This window comes from Thunnus thynnus, chromosome 22 (assembly GCF_963924715.1).
Source record: "Thunnus thynnus chromosome 22, fThuThy2.1, whole genome shotgun sequence".
In the NCBI taxonomy this organism is placed as follows: Eukaryota; Metazoa; Chordata; class Actinopteri; order Scombriformes; family Scombridae; genus Thunnus; species Thunnus thynnus.
Window position 1 is genome coordinate 10,652,026 of NC_089538.1, and position 18,177 is coordinate 10,670,202.

At 41.0% G+C, this 18,177-nt stretch overlaps 1 protein-coding gene across 4 annotated transcripts; it reads left to right on the forward strand.

Moving 5' to 3' along the window:
- Positions 1-401: 401 nt before the first annotated feature.
- LOC137174453 (myozenin-2-like) lies at positions 402-11,058 on the forward strand. Of its 4 annotated transcripts, XM_067579735.1 has the most exons (7): positions 427-549; positions 994-1,008; positions 1,459-1,549; positions 2,392-2,558; positions 7,564-7,693; positions 10,078-10,261; positions 10,502-11,058. In XM_067579735.1, exons 3-7 carry the CDS (start codon positions 1,468-1,470, stop codon positions 10,725-10,727), a joined length of 789 nt encoding a protein of 262 aa, XP_067435836.1. In that variant the 5' UTR covers positions 427-549; positions 994-1,008; positions 1,459-1,467; the 3' UTR covers positions 10,728-11,058. The 4 variants fall into 4 exon arrangements, with proteins under 4 accessions (XP_067435835.1, XP_067435836.1, XP_067435837.1 ...); XM_067579734.1 differs by lacking the exon at positions 994-1,008 and having other exon boundaries at positions 402-549; XM_067579736.1 differs by lacking the exon at positions 427-549 and having other exon boundaries at positions 989-1,008.
- The last annotated feature ends 7,119 nt before the right edge of the window (positions 11,059-18,177 follow it).

Here is an 18,177-nt window from a genome sequence, read left to right on the forward strand (position 1 = left end):
GCTCACTAAGTTGTTCACACACTAGTCACAAGATTGATCTGCTGTTATAGGTGACTTAATATGTGGATATATATTTTCAATCAAATTGTAAATTCTATTTTATTTTATCAAATTAGTTATGCTACTCCACAATCTTTCCACATACCCCCTAGCAATTGCAGAAGTAGCCTACCCCTGGTTGGGAATCACTGATATAGATCATCCTGCTACTGTAATCATACTGGCAGAGAGATAGATAGATGGAGGGCAAAGCGAGCAGTAGTGGCAGCGCTCTAAATTTAGTCACCCCTCCGCTTGTGAACTAAATACCAATGACAACAGACAAACTGACACCCACCCCACCCACTCATTCAGTCACTCAGTCAGCCGGGTCAGGCAGCAGCCCCCTCCGCCTGCACCCTTCCCCACGACAAGCTCCAGTCCTGAGGAGCGCGAGCACCCACACAGGTTGCACTACCCAGTCTGACCCTCTCGCCTCTCACCTTTCTGACTTCCTACCCAGAGGAGACAGGCACAACTTGAGACTCCCCTGAGGGTCCTTCAGGACAGGTAAGCCATCACTCTGGCCTCTCCACAGGTGTGCTGTGGTTTTGCTGTCCAATCATCATGTGACACTTGCACTTGAAATCAAGCATGACTCTCAGTGCACTCATTCTCTACACATTTTCCCGTCAATCACACAGCTTGTCATGTGTCATAATTAAAATATAATTTTTTATATCTATTTTTGAATGTTTTTGGTAAATGCATCTCCTTTTTTGTGTTATTGCTTGACATTTTTATGTGTACATATCCTGATGTTGACAACATACAAGTATTCATAAAAAAAGTTTTATGTTTGTCTTCCACTTAATGTTTTTTAATCAAAAATGATAACAAGATTCTGAAGTTGATTTATGGGAGCTGAGAATTAACTCTACAAACTTGTCTCTTATCTGGTGAGCTGAAATCGAATGATGAAGTGATTTGCATGGTGTTCCTTTGTTCCATCAGGAAACCTTGTTAGAGGTACTTTGGATTGGAATTAAACATTTGTGTTGTGTTCACTGACGCGTTGTTGTAAACTTTCCATTGTGCTATTTCATCCGTAGACTCACGTGTTTGCTGTGACAGCACTATGTTCTCGATCTGTGTCCTTTCAGCCCACTTGGGTAATTTCAAACATATTGATTCCCAGACCCCTGACACAGCTGGCTGCCATGTCTGAAGAGCATGTGCTTGGCGTTTAACGGCCCAAGGTTATTTAAAGGGATGTGCTAACTTTGCCCTTTTCACTGCCCCAATAAATTCTATCTGCTTCGGCGGGTCTTTGTGCGTGGTGTGGATGCTTGATGTTGGGCAATCGATGGCCAACATGCAGCCGTGTTGTCTTGCTTTTGTGTCTCATCGTGTGTTTGAACAGGTTGTACTGATGTGCGCTGTCTCCTGTGACTTTTTTCCTCACCCCTGGCTTCCCAGGGGGCAGCCATGTCACAGTTCTCCACCATGACGACCAGGGAGAGGAAAATGCAGGCGGCAGCAATCTGCAGGGAGGTTCAAGCCGAGGAAGGTAGCCACATCGTTTCTTCTGTACTTTGTTGTCTAATCCTTGAACTCCTACAGTTTTTCTCTCTTTCTCTTGTTGCATCAGTTCTTTGCCTCTGTTTCCAGCTCATCTTCTCTTCCTCCTCACATCCTGCTCCTTTCAGCCCCTTCCTACACTTTTTTATCACACATATCAGCATAGACATGGATTTAACACCATTACTTACAGTACACACTTAAGGCCCACACATATTAACTCTACTGTAAGAACCAGCATGCGCTGGACACTGCCAGATTCACTTTAAAGAAGGTATGAGCCAACCATTTGCTAGGGCAGTGGTTGCCAACCCTCCCTTCTACGACCCTGACTATAAATAAGCAAATGAATACTTTTATGGACCAAAGTAACTAATCCCTTTGTCGTTGTCCTTTGAACACGCTATTTCAAGGCGAGGACAACTGTGTGGCTCTCTGGGATGGGGAGGGTCTGAAGGCTACTGACAGCTGAAAGATATTCTGGCAAATTATACGTCTCACACTTGGCCGGTGACATCTCCATGATCAGCATGCAGTAGCTAGCACGCAGTGCTAACCACAAAACAAGCACTGGACACGAGTGGATTACATGGGAAGATAATTCCTCATTTATCATATTGGCAGTAACACCAAGTCAGCAATCCATGTAGAGTGCTTTTTTGTGGCAAGGTTTTTTTTTCTCTGCGTAATATAATTTGTGTTCAATCAGATCATATTGGTGGGAGTATAGAAAAAGAAATTTGTCTTGACAGAAGTCTGATCAATGCACAAGTATATACTGTATATGTGCATATAATCTCTTTAATCCTCTGTGTGTGTCTCTATGTCCAGATGAAGACATGGATCTGGGGAAGAAAATGTGCGTGCCTAAGGACATTATGCTGGAGGAGCTATCTCTTGCCTCCAACCGGGGCTCCCGTCTCTTCAAAATGCGCCAGAAGCGCTCAGAAAAATACACTTTTGAGAACATCCAGAATGAAAACAACAAGCAGTTGAATGTAAGCAGAAACTGTGCAGTGAAAACTTAAATTTTATTGAGTCAGCTCTTTCTAAATTGTGTCTAATAGGATTTTTTCAACATTTTAAAAAAATTGCTTATTTGTTTTCTTGTTGATCGCTAAAGGAGAAGATTGATACCACTTTCATTAGTTAACCACAGTTAACCATGGAGCAAGAGCCAGTTGACGATTAGTTTAGCTTAGCTTAAAAAATGGAAGCAGGGGGAAAGAGCTAGCCTGGCTCTGTCCAAAAGTAAAGAAAATAAGATACCATGTCATATAATTAGTTTTGTATGTACAAAAACCATACGACAAGAAAACTCTAAGATCTTATTGTTTATTTGGATCCCCATTAGTTGTTACCAAGGCAACAGCTACTCTTCCTGGGGTCCACGTTAAGAACATAAATGTATACACATGCTTTTACATACATGCATACATAGATGCAATTACAGCACTAACCCCGTCCCTCACCCCAATTAAAACCGTATCAACATTACAAAAACCAATACAATTTCAACGCAACCATGTGAAACTCTCCTTATACATCCTTCTCTATGTGTATACATACAATATATATATATATGCAAACATAAACACACGCATATACACTTATTTACACATGCATACATACATACAAACAAGCATCAATGACCACGTTTACCAAATGCTTAAAGCTACAAATTTCACAAAACCAAAGAGAGAAAAAGTTACTGATTAGATATTTTGCAGGCTTTTACCGAAGAAAAACCTCTTTAGCTGCTTCTTAAACTTTCTTTACTTGTTGCTTGTTTAATAAAGTACAGCAGACTATGTCAATAGTGGTTTTAGTGAGGCTTCTGTGCTCGCTTGTTCTTCAAGGAAAGAGGACAGTTCTGAGGAGGTTAGCTGTGGGCCATTATATGTCACCACAGCCATGGGGTTTCCCTTTTGGCTAAGCACAGATCTCATAGAGCTAATCACTGCAATAGTGTTCTGTGGAGCAAAACACACCTCTGACCACTCTGAATAGTAGTCCACCATGGTAATAGCGAACTTGCAATCAGCAGTGCCAGCTTCGAAAGGGCCAACAATCTTTTGCCAGGGTCCATCAGGCAAAGGGACCACCACTATTCTGTGACTCCCTCTCAGAAAAAGTGATTTGTGCATGGACAGTTCATTCCTAACCTGGTAGTAAGGCACCATATCTGCAGGCAGGCCTTTGGATGATGCAGGCCACCCTTTGGTAATGTAGGTGTGTAGCTTGGGTCACTCTGGGCAGGAAGAGCAAACATCTGTGAAGTCAGACATGGGAAGAGCAGTCAGAAGGGTGGAAACAGCAGCAACAGTCTCTGGTTCCATGTCTGGGGAGAAGTCCTGTTCATATGGCATTGGCAAGTGGGAAAGGCAGTCTGCTGCATGGTTCTGAGCACTGGGCCTGTGGACAATATCATAGTTGAAGCAATCAGTCACTACAGTCTTGTTGGGCTCCTTGAGGTCTGTATACATCCATATTCTCCCTGAGTTCTTCCGTTAAGTCACAACGACTGGCGACACACAGGGAGATGCGTCGATCTTCTTGATGACATCGACATTTTAACTCTGCAGAAACATCATCTCTGACAGAGAAGGGCAATCTCCTCAATTTCTGTTGCACAGGTTTCACATCATCTCTCATTTTGACTTCATGCAGAAAGTTTTTCACATAGCAGGCTTAGAATAGAATGGCTGCATATTAGAAAATGTGTCTAATTCTACAGTGCACGTTATTTTCCTCTCTACTGGGACAGTATCTTTCAGAAATAGCACAGTCAGCTCAGGGATAACAAACTTAACCTGACGTGCCAGATGGTTTGTTACACAAAACCATCTGAGAAGTTGTCCATGGAAACTGTTTGGAAAAGGGGCAGGCACTTTCAAAAAATAATTGGCAGGTGATTGGATGAACCATCTGTCTATCACTGTCTTACCTTGCGAGGCAGCTGGATACCACCAGTGGTTCAGACACAAGCACATAACTTGAAGCCTGACAAGATGGATTCTCGCATGATCTCATGATCTTATGATGTCATGATCTCATGATCTCGCGAATTCAGCTACCTCGCAAGTTAATAACAACCTCCCTCATCTCATGTTTTTTGATCTGAGTGGCACATTTTTTGCAAAGAGCCCAGTCTGTCCACATGATTTGCATATTTTGTCTGCAGCAGGGCATTTTGTGGAATTTGCCAGGTGCTTGTCTGAGTCATCTATAACATTTGCATGTATGTTCAGACTTTGCTTCACCTTTTCTTTGGTTACTTGTGCTGTTGGAGCGTTTTTGTTCCCTCTTTGGCAGCGTTTTGGCACTTTGAAAGTGCAATGGCATTCCGTGCGGCCAATTCCACTTGATTGGCAATGTGAAGCAGCTTTCTTCTATTGTAGCATATCTTGCTCTGCATTTCCGAATTCACGCAATGCAAGCATCTCACATAGTGCGGAGATGTATTGTGCCATAGGTTCATCATGTCTCTGTGTTCATTGACGAAACTCAGCAATGACATTTGCCCTCTGTACAAAATATGCTTGCATATTGTAGGTGGTACCTGTTTCATTCAAGGTATAGAAAACCCTCTGTACTTCGTTTGTGATGCTGTGCAGTAGTACAGCTCGCTTTTGGCTCCTTCCACATCAATCACAAGTAGGTAGTTTTCAAAGATTTCCAGCTTTGTTTCAAATGGTATTGCAGGTTCTCCCAGACATTGTAGGAAAGTGGGAGGCAAAGGCGTAGTAGCCACAACCATCCTCGTCACCAATTTTGTTACGTATTTGTAGTAAAGCACCTAAAAAGAAGCACTGGCCACAGGATAACGTTCCATATTTTACTGGCGAGCATTTCACAGCTCCACACACTGCAATACTTCCTGTCTTTTTTTCTTATCAAGTACCATAACAGCGGTGACATAGTGCCGCCCATTGGCCTGGAATATGATCAGCTTTTAGAACACAACATTTCACATCTTGACAAAATACTTGTAGGCAAGATTAAGCACTTGAAGTGTTTATTTGACTTGTGCTATAGACACAGAGTGGCAGAGAATAGTTGTGAAAGTGTTCTAGCGGGTCATAAGTAGTTTTATTAATGTCCCTTTGTGTATAGATGGGCAGTGTGCCAAGTCAGTGTTTTCTTTTCTCAGCAGCACTTATCTTAGCCCGACCTGGTCACCCATAAAGCAGTTTATGTAGCGAGGCTCTCAGTAAAATTGAATCAAGATAAACTAACAAAGTTTCTCTTGGCTATATCTAATTAATTAGCAGCACTGGTTATATCCTCTTTCATTTAGTTGTGTGGTGACCTTGTGTGCTTTTCACTGCCCTCTTGAATTCTAGATAAAATAATTATTATGCTCCAGGGAAGTTTTTCCCCTCATCTTTGAAGTAAGAAGGACTCACATATCTCTGGTTTGTTTATTGCTTGGGGCGATGGAGGGATTTTGTTTCAAGTTGTCAACATTTCCTGAGGAAGTCCTGGAGTAAATCATCATAAATATCTTTCAGAGGGATGAAAGCTGAAATCCTTGGGCTGCAGTACATTTCATCCAAGCCCAGAAAACAGTGTTTCTCATGTTGAGGAAAAATGGTCAAGCAAAGAATTTATCTGCTGGCAATAATTTACTGCACATGCAAATCACATTTTTCATATATTTCAATAAATCTAAACATGTCAAAAAACTAATATAGTTGATTATTCTTGCCATTGGTGGGTGTATGAAATAGTCCCCTGTGTCATGAGGTCAATTGTTGACAACAAATTCTTTCCACAAGGACCACCTAGTAGCAGCTGTGGAGCTATCATTTGTATTACACAATCTTCCTCAGCAGAAAAAGTTTGCTCACATATCATGGAACTGAGGATTTTCAATTTTCAATTTTTCTGAGCATATTAAAGGCCCTGTGTGTAGGATTTAAGGGGATCTATTGGTAGAAATGGGATATAATATTCATAAGTATGTTTTAATTAGTGTATAATCACCTGAAACTAAGAATCATTGTGTTTTTGTTACCTTAGAATGAGCCCTTTATATCCACTTAGGGAGCAGTTCGTCTTCCATGGAGTTGCACAAGGAGGGGGGGAGGGGTATTCAGTTAGTTGCAATCTGCAACCTCACCGCTAGATGCCACTAAATCTTACACACTGGTCCTTTAAGTACTTTTCTCATCTATGTTGGTAGCTGTCCTGGAGCTTTCAATTTTATCACATGTTTCTCAGCAGATGGATTTTGTCCATATCTGTCTTTTTTTAAGCCAACATGGATAAAAAGTCTTTAAAGGAGCTGTAATCAATATTTTTATACTAACAATGGAATTATCACCTGTGTCTGCAGTTTTTGTTTGCTCAGCTCTGCTAAGTATTTTAGCATCTTTCAGCACATTGTTTTGGTTTTCCATTCACTCTCACTATTCTCATCAGAGTCGTTTCCCAGCAGCAGCAGAAAGCTGATAAATCCACTGTAGGCTCCCTGCCCAGCACCAAACAGCAGCCAGACAAAATTAGTGACTAGCTAGTGAGGAAAGTGGAACATTTAGCAGCTTAAGAGACAGATTTTCACTCAGGAGTTGGTGGAGAAGGAAACAGAGCTAAAAGAAGAGTGAATTTTGGAAATTCATCATGTGGCCAGAAACTCCAAATGAATGCAAATGTTTCTTCTGTATATGCAGGAGGTGAAATTAGTAACTATTTGCAAACAAGTTCACCATGTCAGTGTTGTTTTACAGCTTGTTTCTGCTGCCCTCATGTGGCCATAAACATAATTGTTCCTTAATTTGAAAAAGTTAATACAGGTTTAAATTGCTTAGAAAATTAAAATGACAACTGGGCTAGTCCATTTCCCGAGGAAGGTCTTGTGTTATGATTGAAAGCTCAATAGATCTTGTGGTGAGACTGTTTGGTCAACTACTGTTTCCAAGATAAAGAATGGACTTTCAATCTAAACACATTTTCAGAGTTTTTTTGAAGCCTAACACATCTTCTCTGTCCTTTGTTTAGAACACAGTGGTTTCTCAAGCTGAGAATGAGCATGCTGTGGACAGCCACAGTGGTGAGGACAACTTGGGTGTTGATCAGGCCTGCATACCAGAAACAACAACGGAGCCAAATCCAGACAGTATCGCCCCGGGTAGGTAACACTGGTGATACAGCGTACTGGAACACCAACACATTTCAAGGACCCAAAAACATTGCAGCAGTGATATACTGTAGCTAAAGTTAGGTCAACAAACATGATGAGCTCTGTTCAACTCAATGACCTTATTAGTTCCACTTATTAGTTTCTCTTTATTATATCAATGACAAAATCTTGTCCTGAGTAGTCTGTTTTAGCCGGGATAGACTTTGATTTTTCTTTGCAAAATTCCACTTAAGGCGTGCAGTTTTTCAAAAATATGCTTACATATTAAATGTACAGCACATTGTAAACTATTTTCCTCCTGGTGGAGAGACTGTGTGGATGTGCTCTCCACAAAGCACTGGATGTGCCGTGTTTTGATAAGGATTCAACTGCTTTTCATTGTTTGTACTCACGCGGGCTTTGATCACGTAGGAAAACATTTTCGTCTTGCCTGGAATCTGCTGGCCTCAGGCAGAATATGATTACACGTTTGTCTTTTTATTCTCTCTCTGCCCTGCCTGTCTCCCTCCTGTCCCATTCTTTCTATCTTCATCCCACTCTTTGTCTCATGTCCACTCCTCCACATTCCCCTAATTCTCTCACTCTCCACTTTTTTTTTTCTTACCCCTCCTCGTTACAATCAGCTTTGACCATCTTTTAGAAAAGGTTGTTGAGTTTTACCCCATGAGAAGTGTTTCCTGTTTGCCTCCGGTGCCACTGATACCATCAGCTTTGCACTCACATCCTTCCTCGTGTCTGAATTCTGCCCAGTTGACACAAAACCAATACTGACTTAAGGATGAGTATGTCCACACAGGGGTGGGGTGTTATTTCTGGACCTCAGGATCAGACACCACCCCTCAGTGTCTGAGTGATGTCACTCCAGCTGTAGCAGAAATCAGGCCAAAGTGCATTAGGTATCAAATGGTAAGAACTCTTAAAATAGCACACTCATCTACCCAGGGGTGCATGTTCCATGTGCCTGTACTGGTACATTTTTTAACCAGACTATACTGATATATAGGCAGGACTTTAGATTCTAATAAAGCTTGAATAAGACAAGACATTTGGCAGAAAATATATTGAAGGTGTGTAAAGCTTAAGCAGGAAAGTGGTAATAACTTTACATAGTTTTGCATTTGGATTGTTTTGTTCCATTTTGAAACCAAAGCATAGCGAAATGTCAGATGCGTTTTTAGTTATTGGACCATGTTTGCCTAAATGTTGCCACATTTGAAGATAGATTTTTCAGAGAGAAAGGAAAAACATTTATGTAGAAAAAGCCAGACTTCTGTCTTCTTCTCTGTCTTTTCAGAGCTTTTTTTTTTGGGACCTTCTTTCATCTTCACAGTGAGAGCGTAGAGCTGGGTGTGTGACAGTCCTTTCCCACAAAAATCTCAATTCAGCCAAACATCCAGCCATAAAAACAATATTCCATGGCCTCAGAAAATCTTTTATACAATGTTTTGTAATCGAGTCCCCCCCAAAATCGTAAACTTCCCTACAGGTCTGTTTGGTCTCTCCTGCTTCCCCCTCAGGGCAAAACATAAACTCAGGAAGGGGGATTGTTCATTGTGAGAGGTTAGGACGTGACACAACGCCCCGTGTTATGTAATGCTCGAGCTTGCAAGCCCCCCTGAGTGAAGCGCTGGGTTTGAAGGATAGTGTTTTGGATAGGCCTCTCCCATCAACACACATAGACTATGTAGGGAGACGTACATGCAGCTGGGTACACACACAGACACACACACACATACAGGGAAGCTGCCCCTTGATTTGTTTTGCTGTGATCTTTGACGAGGAATACAGGGCTAAAGAAAAAACAGTAGGGGGTGTTGCAATCTGACACACTCAAATTGATATGATTGCGTTATACACACACACACACACACACACACACACACACACACACTTTCTCTTTCTTTCTCTCTCTATCATGCAAAAAAAGAAACAAAATAACTGATGTATTAGATTTTATGTAATAACCAGTGCTTTAAAGCTAAAACAAGCAACTTTAACTAAACTAAATGCCAGTAAGAGATGGCATTTTTGAACTTTAGTACAAAATCATATGGTGAGCAAGATACATACACTCTTACAGTTTACTCATGACCATCTGACTGTTCTTTCATCAGCTTTTTTTTTGGATATGTTTGCTATTTCTGTTAAATAGATTTAGTTTAGAATTTGGCTTTTAATTTTCACTTCATCACTGGCCATGTGTGGAGAAATGTCCAACCCTGACACGAGCACTCTTACATAAATGAATAGACATACCAAGAAAGTAAACTGAGAATAAAATAATTAAAAAAATAATTAAAAAAAGAAAAATAATGCCTGCTGTGTATCAGACAAGCATTATGTTTAATCACTGTGTTGTATAACCTACTCAGGGTATGGAGGTCCTTTAAAAGACATCCCTCCAGAGAAGTTCAATGCTACAGCTATACCAAAGTCCTACCACTCACCCTGGGAACAGGCTATCATCAATGACCCGACCTTGGCTGACACTCTCATCACTCAAATGCCTGAGCCGGAGCCCCAACCAGACCTACCAGGGTACAGAAGTTTTAACAGGTAAGAACCTCACAGGTGGAAAAGGTGATTAAAAACTGCAGAGTGAGCAAAACAAGTGTTGTCCTTCATATAAGTCATAATGTAGTGTGCTTCTTTCTCTGAGCAGCTATCTCTTAGAATATGTCCCCTGGTCAAAGTCTTTGCTTCCTTTTAATTAGTTGCATCACTTCAACTGTCACTGCAGTTCCTCTCATTAGCACATGACGGCTACTGTTAACACTGTCACTCCGTCACCTCCAGGGTGGCAACCCCGTTCGGTGGCTTCAGCAAGACACCCAGACCTGATCCCATCAAGACCCTGCAGGTGGAGCCCCTCCCTGAGTACCCCGAACTCCAGGGGGACATAGTGGTAAACCGACCCTCCTTCAACAGATCTGCTCTGGGGTGGGTGTCGGCAGGCGGTTCAGTCACCCTCCCTACAATTTCCCTTGAGCCTCTGCTCATCCCTGAGTCAGAAGACCTTTGAACCCATAATGAAGTCACACAGAGATGCTGTCTACTTAGTTGCTGCACCCGAGGTTATTGTGGACAGGGTAGCGTTTCGGTCAGAACAGAGTCAGGGTGAGAAAAAGCATCCCGTTGGGCTGTGCTGGTTCGAGTTACCATGTATGTAGTATCCCTTAGTTTTCCAGGGATGTTAAAAATTGCTCTGCACTCAGAAATAAATTAATCATCTTGAACAGTAGGCAGAGACTACTGGAATAAATGGAATTTGTATATTAATGTGCATAAGAATATTTTATCTTGCAGACATACATTTTTGCTCAATAAAATGGTGTGGAATGCAACAAGTCCAACAGTATTTTTTCTGCTTTTTTTTACATTTAAATTTCATTTCCTGCTGCTAAAACAGCGAATAAAATCAGTTTTAGTCTTTCTTGAGGCTTTTGCATTTTTGGACATGCAAATCTCTAACATATTCCACAACATGCCCCCAGGTAATAATTTCACAGTGAGTTGGTCTGTGCCACACTGAAGGCTCACTTGAGTGAATGATGCTGTGTCTGTGTGCTATAGTCGTATGCAAACCCATCACTTATTGCATCGTGTGAGAGGCCAAAGATACATGTGAGCCACTGTAACACAGCTCAAGGTTACACCGCCTGACAAATCAAATCTGCTTCACTGACATGAGCGGCTTGACTGATGTGTCTCTCACCTTTTGGCTATGCCCAGTCGAAGGATTGCGATTGATGGGAGAGCTGCTTGATGAGTTGTGCCCACTTCTTATCTGTCTCTCTGTTTATTACTACAGCACTTAGGGATTTATCTTTGAGATAACGGGCTCAAGCAAACAGACTTGACTGACTGAAAGTTACCAGCAGTCTGCACAAGAGAAGCACAGATGATGTACAGAAAGTTAACTGTTTTCTTCAGTTAAACATAAAAAAATAATTGCCTATTTAGCCTGGTCTTTATTTTAAAGTCTTTGGGTTCTTCTAGATAGGTATTTTTAGCAAAATTTTGAATTTCAGTTATTTATACTTCATTGAGGATATATTATGTTGTCTTACATCGTCTTTTTTGCATGTTGCAGCTAGTATCATCAAGCTAACATGCTAGCTTTTTGCTCTCAGTGCTAACTGCTTTTAATGAGTAATGTTACTAAGATGTGTTTTCTATGTCTATATGTACATATTTATTTTCTTGAATGTAACAAGTGTGAGAAATATAACAGCTATTTAAAACACTTATGTGTCTCTTTACTGTCTTTAATACTGCTTCATAACCAAGGCTGATATTTGAATAACCAAAGAAAACCTGAGGCAATGGAGAAGGTCAAAAATTCCAGATATTTTTTTTTTTCCAGTTTGTTGCAGACCATCTCCATGATCTAACTCCACCTGTGGAATCACTGAACAGCAGACAAAGTTAAATCCCTTAAAGAGCATATCAAGTAATTTCACCCGTGACCACCTGAGCCACCATGGGCTAAAAGGGAAATTTGCACCTCCTGAGTACAAAATCTAGTATATATGTATTACAAAATTATCTCTTAAAGGTGCAGTGTGTAGGATTTAGTGGCATCTAGTGGTGAGGTTGCAGATTTCAACAAACTGAATACCCCTCCCTCCCCCTTCCCTTCCAAGCGTGTAGGAGAACCTATGGTGGCCACGAAACTGTGAAGGCCCTCTCTAGAGCCAGTGTTTGGTTTGTTTGTTCTGAGCTACTGTAGAAACATGGCAGCTCAACATGGCAGGCTCCACTGAAGAGGACCCGTTCCCATGTAGATATAAAGGGCTCATTCTAAGGTAACGAAAACACAATAATTCTTATTTTCAGGTGATTATACACTAATTAAGACATGCTTATGAATATTATGTCCCATTTCTGCCAAGTACGTTCCGTTATATTCTGCTAATTTCTACACACTGCACCTTGAACATGGGCAACAATAACACCAAAGGGTGTCAAAAATGACTTTTTTAATGGAAAATGCAAGAATTTGATGAAAGATGACTCTATGACTCTCTTAATATGATTCTCACTGTAGAACGTGAGCCTTGTGCATGTGTAGCATTTTTACAGGTATGACCACAGTCTGGACAATGGGTGCATCTTTGTCTGAAGAAGGGGATGTGTTTAGTCTTGTAAAGCCATGTGACCAAGTCCAGCATCAACATTCCTCGCCTCTGTCGGAGACCCTTTGGAATGTGCAGCACATGGTGCCACTCCCTTTTTCGGTCCTATTGAATTCCTCTCGCCAGCCTCTTCAGGAGGACGGTGTGTACAGCACACCACCCAGCATCCGACAGTACCGCTACCTCTGCCAAGTACCACAGTAAATATCGAGCAATGTTTATCAAGGGCAGGCATGAACTCTCTTTGAACTTTGATTGTAGCCATTATCAAAATGCAGCAACGGAAATATTATTGGCAGGGACTGTAGGCTGAGGGTCGGGGAGCCAGACAGTTCGATTATTAGTCTCTAACTGCAACTAGTTTCCCCTCCGGCGTGTTTGCCTTGGCATGAGATGGCACAGTAGGCACTGGATTATAGGCTGTGAGGTCTAGAGTTATTGCTTTGTCCTAATAGAGTGACCTACTGGCTAAACATCCTGTCCCCAAACTGATGGTTGAAGCATGACTCTTCTATTGTCCTTGAGCAGGAGGCTAAACCTGTCCTTTATAGTCCTTCTAAATCGCTCTGGATAAGAGCATCAGGGAAAGTAAGGGGATAGCATGTTGGAGTCTCAGTGAGATGAAATGCAGGACAGTCCTTTTTATAACGGTGTTTGGAGAGGGAGAAGCAATACACAAACACCTGATGGTATCTCAGACCAGAGTGACCACTTGTTATGTAACGAGAACCCTGATAAGGTGGGAACATGCCTTTTTTGTATGTGTTCAACAGGTGCAAAAAGTGAGATAGCCATTTTTGATTCAACTAAAGTTCAAATAATTAATCTTATGTTTTATACTCTGTGCTTAGTGTATAACTGAGCAGCTGGCCTTCAGTATCTTCATCAGCAGTTAATGACAATGGGCTCTGCTGCTGTTGTTTTCACGGTCATCTTTTAAAGCTAAAGTCCCTCGGGTTTCCATCTGCGCACACAGCACCAAACACTGAGTGTGCATTATGCTGCTGACACAGACAATTGCTAAAAGGTTGAGCCACAAGACCAGCTAGTATCCCACAAGGATTTCCTTAAGTATGCATGGGTTGAGTGAGAAAACAAATGTGTTGTGAAATAAAAATTGCAAGGGCACTAACCTGTACCCAGATGATTGTCCTCTCAAAGGTTTTAGCATACAGACACACTTTTGAGGAGTTCACGGTCAGATTTCAGGTGGACTTTATGCTTAAATTTTCCACTAGACATGCTATAAATCTGGGATTAACCTTGTAATATTGTGTTAAAGTGACCCCCTGACATAAAAATCTGTAAATAACTGCAAAGCACAGCTAATCTAACAGTGTGTCAACATTTTAATTTATGCCTTTCTCATCTGATGACACGATATGCTTAGACTTGCTTTGGCTGATGGATGTTCGCAGCAGGTGGTCATTCCCGCAGGGAAGTGCAAAGCCCAATGGGATATCTAAAAATATGAGTGAAAATAAAGCATCTCAGGGGTCAGTAGGGTGGTGTTGGGTTGCCGATGAGGTGAGGTGAAGGGTGACGGGCACACATTCCACTCCTGAAATGAAGTGAAATGACGCAATGGGTTGAACTATGTTTGCTCTGAGAACATTCTCAATCCATCAAGTGTCAGCAAGGTGTGCGAGGGGGGATGCTTGCGTATGTGCACGTTCGTCTACAAAGAGTGATGAGTGTGCTTGTGTGTGTTTGTGAGTTTTGGGGAATTATTGAATTCAGTGGGATCATTTGATGAATGCCAGAATGAATCTATGATCTTTTGGTACAAATAAGTCCATAAAATGATTGTTGAGCAATGTGCATTCATTTTCATCGAGTGCAGAGAGGCTAAATAGCTAGCTTACACAGAAATTCACCACTGTAGGATGGAAGGATGCACACAGCTAGGCTAGTAATTAGCCTGTTTGGACAAATGAACATTCAAGACTGTGTTCCTGTTTACTTGCAAAAGCCCTCGAGACCAATTAGAGCTGTGTTCTCTCACAGTAATCCAGCCTCTGACTTTTACCTCAGGGGGCTCATCTATATTCCTGACTGGTCAATATATGTTAACCTCCTCTCTTTGGTGAATAGTCAGTGAAGAGTTATTAACTTACAAATGCTACCACAACCAAAGTGTAGCACTGAGACTTAAGGTGATGTGTAAAAAGGTCTTTTCTCATCTAATCAGGCTTGGAAAGAGCAGAAAGTAGCAGAGGAGTAGCAGTGAAGATGCAGAGGAAATAGCCCATTTTTGATTATGTTGCTGGGGAAACAATAATTAATGTGCCTTATCTTAGCCACTGACGGGTATTACTTTTCCTGACAGACAGCACTGAGGCGATAGCATGCTTTTCCTGTGCGCCGCAGCTACTACGGATACAGCAAACACAGCAGAGAAATATATCACAGTCACCCCTTTGGCTGCACTCCAGAATTAATGTATGATGGTCAATTGCCAAAAAATGATGCTTATGTCATCTACTTTTCTACAGTAAAACAATGAGTACTGTCACTACTTGGGGGTTGGAAAGGAAATATAAATGTAAATAAGATAAATGCACACTAACATGCTAGTGTAGCACTGAGGAGTCTTACCTCTCAACTCACCTGGATGGGAAAAATCTCTCACCTGAAATACATCAAGGCTGCGACATCATGCTGTGTTTGTGGTCATGCTAAGTCATCATGACGGCACACAAATACCATTCCAGTGAATAATATACAATGAAGACATAATGTACTGTATGATACTTTGTTGTATGTTATCAGTGATCCTTTGAACTATGCTTTGTGTGGACCATTATTTTTTAAATTTGACTGAACTGAAATTAATTTACAGATGTCACATACAGGAAGTATTGAAAAGTAGATTTAAAAAAAAACAAAAAACAGAAAGAACTGCTGACTTGGTTGTTCTTAAGATACTTGAGAAGCGGTTTCGTTCCAAAAACTCATCATTACAGGATTTTAATCCCCGGTTAAATATAGCACGAGTTGATTCAGAGGCGTCGCCTCCCGTGGCCTCCATTGTGGCGTTCGAGCATGTCTAATCTCTTACATAACAACAGGGCATTCACTTCTGTGTGGTTCCTCATTAGTAGTAATCCAATAGTATAACACAACAAATGGTGTTCACAAAAGACATTACAAGCTTTGCTTTGTTCAGTCATTCCACTTTGTGCAGTTTTCGCAGAAAGTGAAGAAAGGGCGTTTTCATTTAAAGGGAATCGCTTTGATTGACAATCTCACAATTTGAACTCACACACAATTGTATTCTTCACAAGTATCCTGTATCTGCTTGTGTTTATGCACACGGTGAGGACAACTTGTGTCCTCATATTACTTATTAGTACAAGCTGTTCCATTTGAATTATTTGCATTTCCCATGATGCAAGTTTACAAGTGTGTGTACACAGATGCGTACATAAACTAGGGCATTTATTATTACCCAGGCAGGAGCAGATTAAGTTTACATTTTAATTAGACACTTGCAGTTACCATTACCACAACAGATGAGAGCAACAGTAGAAGGAGCTTTAGCCTATTTATTCATTTTGCTTTGCTTCTTTTATTTACATCATCTGCCTACTGTCCTGTCAGAAAAGGCTTGAGGAATTTATTCTTGCTTTTGTCATTAATCAGATTAATTTCTCCCTAAACTTCCAACTTGTGTGGTTTATTTTACATATGTCATGGTGTAAAAAACTGCATTGAAAGCAAAGACTTTAAAAAAAAAAAAAAGTATGGTTGTGGAATTGTTGCCCCACTTTCCCGTTGTGTCTCAGGGCTATAGAGTACAGTAAGTATGGATTTAAAGGCCAGATAACAGTGCTAAAAATATCCCACTTCAAATGGTACAGCACATTTGGGATGAAATGGAATTTAGCTGCCCAGTGACCCAATCAGGAACATCAATGAATCTATATATCAATCAAAAACAAATGCTAAGTTGTTCAGAAATTTGACATTGGACCAGAAAATTATATAAAATATGTCTGATGTGTCACAAAGTGGACATTTATTAGTGCTGTTGTTGGTAAAATTGCAAAAAGGTCTCCACAGGCAAAGAGAGGACACAGGTTTGTCATTTGAGCCGTGTTTATTCACTGCGTTCAGCAAAACTCTTGTTGGTCATTTGGGGCTTGCTCAAGGTGAGAAGCCAGGGCAATGGCACCGGCTCTCAGCGGGACATTTACTGCGTGCACTGTCTCCTTGCAGCGCTGGCAAAGTCTCACTAATTAATCTTAAATGAAAATGCCCTTCACAACAGGATCAAACTTGCATAGATTCAGTGCTTTGAGATCAGGAACAATTTGATCCTGAGTTCACTGAGATGGATATACTTCTCCGTACTTAGAGAATCTAATTGCAGTACTTCATAAATTTGCAAAGTTGGCAATACAAGCAAATTAGCCAACACTTAGGACAAGGAGACATGTCCAAAAACCAATGAGCCGCTATTCTGCAGAAGTCATTCAAAGCGCATTCCAGCCAGGCAATGATGTGTCTATGCAATGATACAGTTGTTTTTAGACTTTTGGCTCAGTGCGAGGCAGCGATGCTGACTGGGCACAAATTGTCAGATTCAGCAGCTGATTGCAAACTGTCCACCAAGGTCAGAAAAGAAAAGTTTACATTTGTGGAACTTGTAAAAGACCTGATCTGCTTGACCTGTCTGATCCATAATTTATAGGGAATGTAAACTATTCAGTGGCAGCACTTCAAAGCGAGGAGGGCTAACAGCCAGGGTGGGAATGTCCAGTATGTGTCATAATGTGAATTCTCTATGTGAGCTCAGAGTAGCACATGTACACCTTATTCTTTTTTTGTTAACCCTATCTAAAAAGTTGTGGGAATATGCTACAGAATGGCTTAGAGTTTGTTGGATTATTTTATTTCAAGTGCTCAAGAGTAAAGTTTGTGGTTAAAAGGTAAATTGAATACTTCATCGCCAACAACGTTAAGACTCATATCACTCAAACAAATTATTACCACATTCAAACCTTGTTATATTTTAAAGGGAAGCATTATATGTCCCTTGAGGAAATGTGTGTGGAGGGAAATGGTATTGTCTCCTCGATAAGCCCTTTCAAGTACTTCCTGGGGAAAGGCTGGACCATGCTGATACATTGTGACCCCTCACCGCACACTCAATCCTTGTGTCCAGTTTCCTCTCCCTTAATGAGTGACTGTGCTGATTTTTTTGGAAAGCTGAAAATGTGTTCTTTCAAAGCTTGTTGGAAGTGTGGCCTGATTGAAAATGATTTTACAACAGATTATGGGTGTCTCTAACTGAGGATCTACGTTGAATATAAGGGTTTCATTGGGGGT

Coding starts and splice junctions, on each gene's coding strand:
- LOC137174453 (XM_067579734.1), top strand. CDS start 1,468: ATGTCACAGTTCTCCACCATGACGACCAGGGAGAGGAAAATGCAGGCG. Junction 1,550..2,391: donor GGAGGTTCAAGCCGAGGAAG/GTAGCCACATCG, acceptor CTCTATGTCCAG/ATGAAGACATGGATCTGGGG. Junction 10,262..10,501: donor GGGTACAGAAGTTTTAACAG/GTAAGAACCTCA, acceptor CGTCACCTCCAG/GGTGGCAACCCCGTTCGGTG.